We start from the raw sequence: 13,168 nt of genomic DNA, 5'->3' as shown, positions 1-13,168 counted from the left end.
AAATGACAATGTTCAGCTTGCTATATTTGTAAGGGGTATCAATGAGCATTTTGAGTTAACCCAAGAACTGCTAACTTTATATCCAATGCAGTGAAAGACTACAGTCAAAGATATATTTCAGGTGCTGCACAATGCAATTGAGGGTGCTGGTCTACCCTGGAATAAATTGGCTGGAATCACCACTGATGATTCTCATCATTCTCCTGAACCGTGATTTATTATTATTATTATTATTATTATTATTTTTAGTTTAGATATATGTATTAGTTTGGATATGTGTTCTTGTAGTCCTTGGATGTGTTTTTGTCTTTAGGCTGCACTGCTGTGGGCTGGGGGGAAACGATGTTTAGTTTCATTTCATGTGCGCAAGTGCATGAAATGAAACAAAAATCAAGTGTTCCTGATTTCTGATGCCTCAACAGCGACGGCAAGAAAAAAATGGGCTGGTAGCACTGACTCAAAGAAAGCTGGAGGATGAAAAAATAGATGCCGCAATTGCATTGCATCATTCACCAGCAGGCACTCTGCAAATGCTTGAAATCTGATAGTGTTACGTCTGTTGTGGTGAAATGCATTAATTACATCAGATCAAGAGGTTTACAACACTGTCAGTTCTGTGTTTCGAGAGGAAATAGATGCAACATATGGAGATGTGTTGTACTTCACATAAGTGCGCTGGTTGAGCAGGGGCAGTGTCCTGAAAAGGTTTTTTGAATTGAGGAAGGCGATCAGAGAATTCACGACGGAAGGCAGGCAATGTGTTTCTGAGCTTGATGAGCCCAAATGGCTCCTGAATTTAGCTTTCTTAGCTGATATCACACAGGTACTTAATACTCTTAATTTAAAGCTGCGGGGGCCAGACCAACTTGTCACTGTAGCATTTGATAGCGTGAAAGCTTCTCTGTGAAACTCAGATTATGGAAAACAGCTGACAGAGAAAAGATTTGTCCACTTCCCAACATGCCAGTCAATTACTGATGATGGTGCCGGAGTCAGTGCTGATGGGTGTGTGACTGCCACTGACAATCTGCAGCAGGAATCTGAGCATTCCAGTTATTTGCAGACCCTTCTCCTTTGACGTGGCCAGTGCTCCAAGCACATTTTAAAAGGAGCTCATAGACTTACAGTGCAACACTGAGCTCAAGGCAAAGTACAAAGAGGCACAAGGAAAGCAGGAGATGCTTGGACAGTTTCTCAGAGAGCTTCCCAAAACATTCCCACAGTTGTCCAAACTGTTCAGGCAGGTCGTGTGTCTTTTCGGCAGCACTTATCTGTGTGAGAAACTGTTCTCAACTATGAGCTTTTCAAAGCATAGGTCCAGACTGACCAATGAACAGCTCCAGGCTGTCCTCAGGGTGTCCACTGCCCAGTCCCTGAAAGCAAGTGTGCCTCACCTGTGTCAGCAGAAGAAGTGCAACGTTTCTGGCAAGAAGTAGACTAACCATGTAGGCCTAGGCCAGGCTACACCATGTACATAATTACCTATTCATGTGAAAACTCTGAAAAAAATATGAAATAATAAAAAAACGATGTGAAGGTTGTATAGTCTGAAGTTTTTTCTTCATCCCTATTGCATCGGCCCTCCTCCATAAGACCACCTGTCAAGTGGCCCCCAGGTAATTTTGAGTTTGAGACCCCTGTTATAGACTAACCAAATTATAACCTTGCGTTCAATTTTGTGAAACTGATGAACTGCACAATTTAACACAAGCACTTCATGGCCCACAGGGAAGTGCTTGTGTGACTCAATCTCTGGTTGAGGGTGTGATCACTAGAGAAATCAGCTGGTAGAGAGTTTGGTGGTAGCAAAAACCAGGATACTTCTGAGTCCGATGGGTTACACGGATTAAAGCAAAAAAAAAAAAAAAAAATCCTCAGACTTGAATTTTGTTTTTCAGTCCAAGTCATATTTGGTTTTTAATATTTAAGTTTTTTTTTTGGGCCCTGTGATGGCCTGGTGGCCTGTCCGGGGTGTCTCCCCGCCTGCCGCTCAGTGGCTGCTGGGATGGGCTCCAGCATCCCCACAACCCTGAGAGCAGGATGGGCGGTTTGGATAATGGATGGAAATGTTTTATCGATTTTGCAAAGGTTGGTACACGACAAGTTAAAAAAAATCAAATGAGATATTCCTCCAGTGATGCCACTGATAGAAATAAAATGGCTATTACATAAAAGAGATCCATACAAGAGAAGATGCAGCACTAGTCATAACCCAAAGAGAAGGATGCCACACAGGCAAAGACAGGAATCATATTTCAGGATCATCAAACAACGTAACATAATTTAAAAAAAAAAAGATCCCAGATCGGTCCCTTATTATGGTTCCTATCCGTCATTCTGATCAGCGTGGATTCAGACCAAGTCATATTCATATTCAAGTGCAGGTGTTTTTTATTTATCTTATTACAACACCAAACAAAAAAATGTTTTTGTTTTAAATGAGTGTAAATAACCTTGGAGTTGTATTATTATTTTTGAAAAGTGCCCTTTTTTGTGCTCGTGCATATTTGTTTATCCATCCATTATCCAAACCGGTTATCCTGCTCTCAGGGTCGCGGGGATGCTGGAGCCTATCCCAGTAGTCATTGGGCAGCAGGCGGGGCCAGGCCATCACACAGGGCCCCCACACACACACATTCACACCTAGGGACAATTTAGTACGGCCGATTCACCTGACCTACATGTCTTTGGACTGTGGGAGGAAACCGGAGCACCCGGAGGAAACCCACGCAGACACGGGGAGAACGTGCAAACGCCACACAGAGGACGACCCCCAAGGCTGGACTACCCTGGGGCACGAACCCGGGACCTTTTGCTGTGAGGCCACCACGCTAACCACTGCACCACCCATATTTGATTATGATGGCGTCTTATTTCTTAAAGCACGCTTTTATTTCGAAATTCAATTATACTGCCTGATGCTCGTCATGTGCAGTTGTTGTGTGAAGCTGGAACGAGGAGAATCAAAGCAAAAAGGAAGTGGATAAACGGGGGGAAAAGGTTTGCAAAACACCGGCGGACGAAAATAATCCCCGCCGGTCTCGTGAAAGTACGGTAGAGTGTATTATCTATTGTTTAGCACCTGGCTGATAGGGGGAACAAGGTTAGAGGATTGGTGTTTGATTTTGGCTGGTTTAAGTGAAGTGTATGTTTCCTACTTTTGAACTACAATACTGATAAATTGTTTTCTGTGTTCAGCTTTTCAGGTCCTATTAAAAACAAATAGCAGTATAGTTTAGTTTGAATTACTGTTCTAAACAATTTATGACCATAATTTATAATGTCTTAGTACATTCTTCCATCTATCCATTATCCAAACCGCTTATCCTGCTCTCAGGGTTGTGGGGATGCTGGAGCCTATCCCAGCAGTCACTGGGCGGCAGGCAGGGACACACCCTGGACAGGCCGCCGGGCCATCACAGATAAATAAATCAAATTAATCAGTCATCAATAAAGCAAATCTTTATAAACCATCAGTTTAAGACTACGACCATCAACCAGCTGGGGATGCCATAGTGAGCCTCTTCTCACTTAACACAAAAAGACCACACACACCCCCCCCCCCTCAAAACTAACAGCACCAGCTTCTGGAGGGCTTAGGCGCCTTTGGGCACTGTGCATTGGGAAAGTATGCATTTTCACACCATTCTGGACCATTATCATTACAATATTCATAAAAACACAACACGCGTCGTTGTTTTTCAAGTACACTCAGACAAGAAGAAAAGGTCAACAAACATGCTCAGCGATGAAGTAAGCACTGTGTCCTGAAGTAATCTTTCACATTTCTGTGAGTGATCCCACTGTTACCGTACAAAAATAACAGTGGTAAAATAATAACACAGTGAATGGATTTGAACTGCAATTTTCTCATCTTCCATAGCCATTTGACTATGTGACGTTTGGCTGCTTACCAAAAATTTCTATTCGTTTGGACGTCTAAAGACAGCTCACTTCCCCAGTAGCCACTAGTAGTCAGCTGACTGTTACTGTAGCAAGTCAAGTCCTCTCTCCTTCTATCCATCCATCCACTATCCAAACCACTTATCCTGCTCTCAGGGTCGCGGGGATGATGGAGCCTATCCCAGCAGTCACTGGGCGGCAGGCGGGGAGACACCCTGGACAGGCCACCAGGCCATCACACAGGGCCCACACACAGACACACACACACACACACACCTAGGGACAATTCAGTATGGCCGATTCATCTGACCTACATGTCTTTGGATTGTGGGAGGAAACCGCAGCACCCGGAGGAAACCCACGCAGACACGGGGAGAACATTCAAACTCCACACAGAGGACGACCCGGGACGGCCCCCAAGGTTGGACTACCCCGGGGCTCGAACCCAGGACCTTCTTGCTGTGAGGCGACCGCGCTAACCACTGCGCCACCGTGCCGCCTCACTCTCTGTCCTCTCTCATAATTATTTTCTCTTACAGTATTTTTCAGACTGTTTTTGAGCTCATCATCTGTGACAGATGTAATTCTTGGCTGTTTGAGATTTTCTCCTTTGTTCACTTCAGCAGTAAAGACGTCAGGAGACACTAAGAACTCGTTTTCACTCATTATGAATTAATGGTCTCTGTGGCAGCAAAACACGTTACAGCAGCCTTCAGAAACTCCCGCAGGTTAAATTGGGCTGAAACACTTTTCAGGACTAACTGAAAGAGTCACTATACAAGGACTATAAACACTCACTAGCCTAGCAACATTAAGGCTACAAACAACCCATAATGCAACCCTGTAAAATACTGTACTTACACTGCATTCCAGACAACTCGGAAATCAAGATTTTCTGACCTCCTACTGGAAGAAGTACAACGGAACGCCGCTCAAAGTCCTACTTGTAACCTCGGAGCAAATCCATCTACCCCCACTTCATGCAGTAGCAGTTGTCTGACGTCACATAACAATGGCAGTACCCATGGAGGTGCACAGTGTTAATGATAAACCATCAACTAAAGCAAGATAAAGTACATTTGCCTGTATTTAATTACAATAATACAAACTACCATATAGTAAAACCTGTTCTGCATGTGAACTGATGTCAAAATATGTCGACAATGTTAAGTAACTGGTTATGTAAACAACCTCTGAAAGTTATCTCTGCACAAAAGTTATTCCTGTTTTGTTATATGTGCAAGGCAGTGTTGTAGTACTCGAGTCCTGATTTTCAGGTCTTGTGACTCGACTTGGACTTGAGCACTGATGACTCGGACTTGGACTCAAGCATTGACAGCATTCGGACTCGGAAGTTGGAGATGAGGACTCGGACTTGTTAATTGATAAAGACTGTTTTTTTTGTTAGTTTTTTGTAATGTGCCCTAATAATTTGGCATAAGATATTGATACTAGCTATATTAATACCGTAACATTATTCAATTTCGTGCAAGGGCAGGCATGTGTGGTCCACCTACATGCAGATTCACATGCACACCCTCATGTTGGAGGGTATGAGCCCGTCTTCTTCGACTCAGACTCAACCTTGATGACTCGGACTTGGACTCAGGTAATGGGGACTTGACTCGGACTCGACTCTTCTTTGGGGACTTGGACTCAAACACTGGGGACTCGAGACTCGACCTCGAGGTTTAGTGACTCAACTACAACACTGATGCAAGGTGGCTGCACTTGCTGACAATTCAATTCAGTGGTTGATACACTTGCTAATAAAAACACCAGTTTATCACAGTCAGCCATGGTCTTTGTTTACGTTTGACGTCGTGCACCTAGAACACTTGGGAAGTCAGCAACTGGGAATTTTAACTGGGAAATTCCAACCTCGGACTTTGAATGGAACACAGCACTACTCAGGTACTCTTCATTCAGAAAGAATATCTGTGGGCGTCCGGGTAGCGTAGCGGTCTATTCCGTTACCTACCGACACAGGGCTCGCTAGTTTGAATGCCCGTGTTGCCTCTGGCTTGGTCTGGCATCCCTACAGACACAAATGGCCGTGTCTGCGGATGGGAAGTCGGATGTGGGTAAGAGTGGGGTAATTGGCCAAGTACAATGTACAAATTGGGGAGAAAAAAGGGAAAAATCCAACAACAAAAAAAGAAAGAATCTGCTGTAATGAATGAACACGTAATTGTCTGGTCCAGAAATATAAGACACCCCCCACTTTTTTTAAACCTATTCAGAAAGAAATATTGCCTTATAGTAGGGCCAGCGTGGTATCCTTTCTCTCCAGCGTGGTATAGGAACTCCCAGAGGTTTTTTCCGTTCATTCGGTATAGGCGCTGCGCGGACATTCAGACACAATGCAACAACAGTACCGCTGCACTCTGAAACCCATGGCTTGTGCCGCACCGCGACAGTTTTTCGCTGCGTCAAGCAAAGCACGGGTGCAGCACACCACTCAACGGGCTCATGATTCAGGCGCTGTGACAAATACCCGCGCAGGCAATAGAAACGCCTGGTTTTTATGTGCGCGAGTTTTGAGACTAATGAACTGCTTTATGGCTACTACTGTCATCACTTGACACACGGCACCGCTTAGCCAGGTGTCACGCAGCATGGGAAGTCCTACTGTACTTTAGGCGACGGTTTAAGCTAGATTTGCCCATGGTTTGTATTGGATAGGTATCGGATCATATTTTTTTTCTCCTCTCCGTTATCAGATCCAGCATTCTGGGCCAGTATCGGACCAATACCGATGCCGTGGATCGGAACAACTCTATTTAGAAACCACTCGCTTTATCTGACATAAAAACAATTTTTTTAAATCTTCTCACCTGTTGCCAGAGGAGGCGCTATTGTTCAGAGTGTAGCTGGAATTACTGCTGCTGTCTCCATTGGTTACTGTTGAGGAGATGGTTGCTGAAGAATTGGAAGAGAGTTTTGGGGAGGAAGTGAAATTCCTGGATGGGGTTGTACTGGATCTGATAACAAAGAGCAAAACCATGTTTCCGACATACACTTAAAGCAGTTCCTAGTGTCATTGCTACAAGAAGACTCAGAAATGTTTACTTGATAATCCTTTAATTGGTCCAAAGTGTCCTTTACCAAGATACCAAATAACACCTCCTCCTCGATAACAAGAATGAGGCATTAACTTACTTGGCATGGGATGCTTGTCTGGGCCATGTGCCATCCTCGTTCTTGCGTTCAATCACTAACACCTATGGGAAAATAACCAGATAGAAGCTAAGCCACGTAGCTTACCCTGTCCAGGGGTTGAAAGTGAATAGTGTCCACGGGACAAATTGTGACGAATTTCAGCTAGTGTTGGCTTTACTGTAAATTCCTGAAACAATGTTGCGAAGAAACAAGACTATCTTTGACACATTTTTTCCTATCTAAAGATTACTTTGACTAGTAAATTATGGCATAATAGCTGCTGTGAACAGAATATCAAAATGTTACGTTTTATGCCCTGACGATATCACCAAGAATACAAACCAAAGGACAAACACATACCTGAGTGAAATATGCTGGCATTTCAAATGACACAAGTTCTGTGTTCAAAACACTTTAGCTTTGAAGCAATTTTATATAAAACTAAGTGGCTTAATGTACTGGATTTTGACCAAAAGTAAAAATAAACAAAAAGGAAATTAAATGACTGTCAAATGACTGATAAAACTTAAATAAAGCATTACAGCACCTGTCCCTGGAAGAGACCAGCATCCTGTACAGTGCTGTCTGGCTTGTTCAACTGCTCATATGTGTTGCTCATGTATTTGTTCCATAGCCGGGTCTCCTTCTCTGATGGGATTTCAAAGAGTGACTTCATCTCCTTCTCTATGGTATCTGAGGGAAGAGAATCAACACTGACTGCTCACAAAACAAGTAACAAAACCCATAAAAGTCTAATAAGCTCAGATTCCATGCCAATTAGCCGCTTTCTGCTGACATAATGTAGTAACAACACACTCACTCAGACCCTTACCTATGGTGTCAGCTTTGCTGAAATGGCGTGTGACCACGTTGTCCATGTTGCCATTCTCACACAAGTTCAACTCCAACAAATAGACCTCTACCTTGCAGTGCTTGACAAACATGCCATGTTCAACCACCTAGGGCAAAAAGAGGCATTCGTAAGGATCCCAGCAATAAGTACCAAACTAAAATGAAATTTGACTGAATCAGCAGTACCTTCCTGACAATGGGTCTCTGGCCTTCCAGACAACCATACCAGCTGACAAGGTCGTTCCACGCCTCAGTGGGTACAAGGACATAGTCAAGCTCATCTATAAGGTGTTCTTTCAGGACTTGGGTCTCATGGTCTGTATGACATACAGAAATGATGGAGATAACTGACAGCATTAACATGTATCATTTAACAAGGTTTTTAAGTATATTTTGTGCTTTTGTGTGGTCCTTTCAGCATTTGGTACTCCATAGTAAACAAAGCCTACATCCAACAGTAACACAATACACCGTTTCTGGATTTAATTTCTTGCAAAATACTAGATTTACCTGAGAACAGTCCCGAATTATCAATAGGTCCTGGATAAAGGCTATGCTCTCCAACATTGTACATGTCCCAACTGTCAAATCCAACATACTTTTTCCACTGCTTAAACCACCGACTGTCTATCAGAAACCTAAGAAAAAAGTTGTATTAGTGAATGACACACATTTCACATAGAGATCTTTGGAGGCACAATAAAAACTTCCTGGTTTTGTTCTTGATAACTTGCACAACATCCTCTCAAAGAGATAGACCTATCTGCTTTTGTCAAAATTAAATACAAACACTCAACTGCACTTGTGATTGTGGCTTTGAAAAAGTTTTGCTGTTCACCCAAATAGTTCTGTTCTGATTCCAGTGGTGGTGATATCCAGTCATTCATCAAAAAGAGTAGCTTTTGGCACTGGTATAAACGCCAGGATTTCCCTATCGGAAATAAGGATTGATGAGGATAAAGGTTTAAGCTCACATATCCAATTGAGGGTTCTGTAGGAATGAACCGATATTTCTTTATCACTGCCAATACTGATCCAACCCATCACTATTGTTGAACAGTGCAGCCTTAGCAGACCATACGTTGGCGGTAAATAGGCACAATAATTGACGCAGAATCCGTTTTCGGGCTTCATTCTTGGGTAAAACTGCTAACACCAATACTCGTTTTTAGCTGGAGTCGGCCCGATATCTGATACCCGCATCAGTGCATCCCTGGTGTTTTGTGTTTAATTTTGACAACTTACTACCTGGATGACTGAAATAAATCTACACAGGCCTACTTGCTCTTGAGATGTTTAGGAGAATAGGTAAGGTACAGTATCAATGGGTCCTTAATAATGGCGAGGAACCCTACTCTGTGATGCGTTGATTGGAGCTCCACATTCTGCCGGGCGAACGCGTTATGCAACGCCAAACAAACCGCCTTGTGCCTCGGGCTGCATTCTCCCATATAGCAACAGCCAACTAGAATGCCTTAATCTCATCACAAGTGAGGTTCTCTGCTACTGCATAAGCTTGTTAGCAAGAGTTTCACATGGAAAAGAAACAGTCTGCGGGCATCATTGTATCCGAGTTCTTTGTCAGAGCAGTCACCACAACGGGCCTCAAACAGAATGCCTCCTGGTTAAAAACAGATTGATTTCTACAAGAACTTAAAGCATCCTTTCTCTGGGCTTTATAACAATATATTATCGGGGGGGGGGGTCTCCTGAACACCCAGTCAACCCCCGATTTTGTGGGAGCGTCGTTACACGAACATAACAGGATACCCCACCAAACAACAGGAGTCTGAAAACGTAGGGAGAACGGGGGGTGGGTGGGGGTGCCCGTACTGTCGCTGAACAAAACGTCCGGAAGCAAGCTTTGGCCGAGCACAGCGTCAACAGGATGAGTTAGCTATATAGCACGCTGGTCCGACAAGTGGGGCCATTCCCTGCTCAAGCCCCCCGGTCCCCGTGACAGCGAAAGCCGGTCAGAAAGCCCGCACGCAGTCGCCTGTGAGTCACAACACTCGACCCCGCTGTACGCGGACTGGGACGAGGCGTTCAAGCCTGTGTGGTCTTTAAGCCGCGTAATAACACCGGTGGCGGACCAGCTAGAGTTGTCAGGTTAGCTTGGTTGGTAGAGAAAGCGGGCGGGCAAGTTATTACAAGTATCTCAAAACCTCCGATCGCGTTCCTGTTCGAACCAGTCGCCGATTTCTGGTGTGAACTGGGTCGGGACCGGTGTCGGTGGCAGTTTTTCTGTCGCCATCTGGTAAAGGGCCTGCTTTGCCAGTCGACGAGCAAGTTAGCCAACACATAGCTAAGCTAACCACCTCAAGTAACTTCTCGAGCATAATAATAGAGACAGAATAGTGGAACATGACTCGGTCGAGTGACAGACTTGTCTGGTTAGCTGATGCGGGTACAGGAGTCGGGAATTCTGCTGTGCGCAAACTGCGAAAGCGCCGCGGGACGGCGTTAGCAAGCGCCACTTCCATCAGCAGCTTTCGGTTTCCTACCAACGCAGATCGCACCGAGTCGGCCCTGCTGCCGTCGTTAGCTAGCGCTAGCTAGCGTTTCCCGTTTGTCCTAGCTAGCTAGCTAGCTACCCCCCCCCCCCGCCCGCAGCACCAGCCGTTAACCCAGTCTCACCATTCGTCCCCCTTTCGCAGAGTCGTTTTAAGGAGCGATCCGATCGTCTGCTTTTGACTTTCACTCGAAGGTGTCGGTATCTGACCGGCGACCGGCTCCGAGTCGGAGTCCGCCGCGCTGCCCGACTCGGGTCCGCCTCCCTCGGCCATCGTGCGAGCGAGTATGCCGGCACTGTTTGACGCGCGACGGGAAGTGTCACACTTGTACGAGCGCGTGCCCCGTAGCGGCGGCGGGGGATCACGGCACGTGGTGCGGGGTCCGAACACGGGTTCGGGGGGGGGGGTTTGTTATCGCCCGTGTTGTCACCGAGGCGAATCTCACCCAGTCTCGACACAAAACTGTTTAGTGCCAAAGAAAATAATGAGATGATAAAAGAGAAACCAGATGCTCGACTACTGAAGGACCAATCGTCCTTTCTTTTCGGAGTGTACACTTCCTCCTACTCCCTTTCCAACACCTAACAAATACAATGTGATGCATGCGGAGTGTGATGTGCGGATTTGTTTGTCATAATGCCATACCTGTGTGTTATGTCCTGCTTATTTACATGTCCGAAATAAATCACCATTCATTCATTCATCCAAAATAGAGTTGCCTCTATCAGGGGACCCTAGACTTCTCCACCCAAGGTGGGGTGGGGGGGGGGTCTGTATCTGCAAAGACATCAGGGTTAGCCGATCGGTGTCTAAATTCAGGGGTTACCCAGGGTCTACACTGGTCTCTTGAGACCAACTTCAGGGGCTAGAAAAAATCCCACGGGTGTGTGCGCATAAATTTGCCCATAGTGACGATCGAGGCCCCAGGGGAGGGAAGTATTGTAGCGAATTCGGGGGACAACGCAACCACAGGACTGCCGCGGCCGGGAAGCGAACCCGTGTGGCCCGCACCGCAGGAGACATCGCTAACCGCTCGACTAAAGGGTCAGACCCGCGAGTCAGCGGCCAGCGTGACTTGTTATCCATGCACGTTACACTACCCCTCCCCCTCCTTCGGGAAGCGCGTCCCCGCGTTTAAGCATATCAGCTCCTTCGCGCCTACGCTTCCGATGGCCTTACGGTCGCTCCATCCCACTTCTGACACCATTGTAGTGAATTCGGGGGACAACGCAACCACAGGAACTGCCGCGGCCGGGAAGCGAACCCGTGTCGCCCGCACCGCAGGAGGCATCGCTAAACGCTCGACTACAGGGTCAGACCCGCGAGCCAGCGGCCAGCGTGTCTACTTATCCATGCACGTTACAGTATGCTCACATGCAAGTTTATTACAAAAATAATTTCCCCTACAGCTAGCCATCCCCCCAAAACAGACTGTATTATTCCCCTGTGTGGGCAGGAGAGGCTTTGTGGCAGGTTACCTTCTCGATAGATGACGACAAGCACAAGTGGAACCCAAAGTCCACTGCGAAATTCTAGAATAACGCTGCGAATAATCACCAACAGGTTGGTGGTGATGCTACACACTGAGCTCATCTGATCAGCAGTAGCGTACCGTAGGCTTTCAGTCAAGGCAGTAACGAACTGCCCCCCACACACACACACAGTTTTCATACGGATGCCGATACAGCCAACACAGCCACACTATCACGCACTATATATGCACTACCGGATCAACAGTAACAAGACAGCTGACCTGGCCACAGCGCACACCACTGCGCACTGGAGCAGCTATTGCGGCATCACACGTCACCATCACGTCTCCCTTAATGTCACTCGCCCACCGAGTTGCATATGCGCACCACGTGGCGCAGACAACTAGAAGGGTGCACTCAGTAGAGTGCAGATCTCTGCATGGTATGAAAACGCTACTGAGAGCAGACGTGTCAGACGGGGATGACTTCAAATAAAAAGTCGGTTGTAGTTATACAGGCAGCATGGTGGGGTGAAAACTGTAGGATAGCTGCAAAAAGAAGAAATAGGGCATTTAGACAATTAAAAAAGACATTCATTAGAGACACTAACTCTATAAAAAAAAGATCCCAGGCAGTAGTTCGGGAGACTATAAGAACAACTAGATATGTATCCTGGAGGTAATATTGTAATAGGACAGGGAGAGAGACACAGCTGTCTGATACATGGGGGAAGGATCAGGAGAATGAGTGGAATTAGGAGAATCAAAATTATGTCGGTGTTGATGAGTAGCGACTAAACAGCAGTCAGCAATACAGAAAAGGTGACATTTCTAGCAAAAATTCATAGATCAGAAAATTCACCACTAAGCGCTAGACAGTGTTGGAGCACCATTCTGGCACAGAATACGGGTGCAAATGTAAGAAAAACTACAACAAGAGACAGTTTATACTTACCTTTCAGTTTGAATTAAAGAGGGCCATCTCAAATAGACGGCAATCCTCAGCAGGGAAAGATGGCATTTGGTTCAGTATGTTAGCTAGTATGGAAGACAGTGCACTCCTTGTAGTTTTAGGGTTCTTTAATAAGGTTTGGGATGCAGGAAAAATTCCAATTGCATGGAAATGGTCAATCATTGCACCAATTTTGAAACCCGGTGAAGATCCACCAGACCTCTCAAACTATAGACCAGTAGCACTTGCATCACAGTTGAGGGGTTTTGTAGGGATGAACCGACATTCCTTTCACACAATTAGGGAAAACTGTGG

At 45.6% G+C, this 13,168-nt stretch overlaps 1 protein-coding gene across 3 annotated transcripts in view; it reads right to left on the bottom strand.

Annotated features, from left to right (window-relative positions):
• Positions 1 to 10,780, bottom strand: part of usp4 (ubiquitin specific peptidase 4 (proto-oncogene)) — a 33,544-nt gene extending 22,764 nt beyond the window's left edge. For 2 of the 3 annotated variants that reach the window (XM_056275431.1, XM_056275432.1), the window contains exons 1-7: positions 10,555 to 10,780; positions 8,428 to 8,555; positions 8,104 to 8,234; positions 7,898 to 8,024; positions 7,613 to 7,758; positions 7,066 to 7,127; positions 6,741 to 6,887 (exon numbers count right to left, since the gene is read on the bottom strand). In XM_056275431.1, the coding sequence (XP_056131406.1) occupies positions 6,741 to 6,887; positions 7,066 to 7,127; positions 7,613 to 7,758; positions 7,898 to 8,024; positions 8,104 to 8,234; positions 8,428 to 8,555; positions 10,555 to 10,703 (890 nt within the window). In that variant the 5' untranslated portion in view covers positions 10,704 to 10,780. The remainder of the gene's footprint in view (positions 1 to 6,740; positions 6,888 to 7,065; positions 7,128 to 7,612; positions 7,759 to 7,897; positions 8,025 to 8,103; positions 8,235 to 8,427; positions 8,556 to 10,554) is intronic. The other variant, XM_056275433.1, reaches the window with a different exon arrangement.
• Between the last annotated feature and the right edge of the window lie 2,388 nt (positions 10,781 to 13,168).

This window comes from Lampris incognitus, chromosome 2 (assembly GCF_029633865.1).
Source record: "Lampris incognitus isolate fLamInc1 chromosome 2, fLamInc1.hap2, whole genome shotgun sequence".
NCBI classification, from domain to species: Eukaryota; Metazoa; Chordata; class Actinopteri; order Lampriformes; family Lampridae; genus Lampris; species Lampris incognitus.
This window is presented reverse-complemented; position numbering and strand designations above follow the sequence as displayed.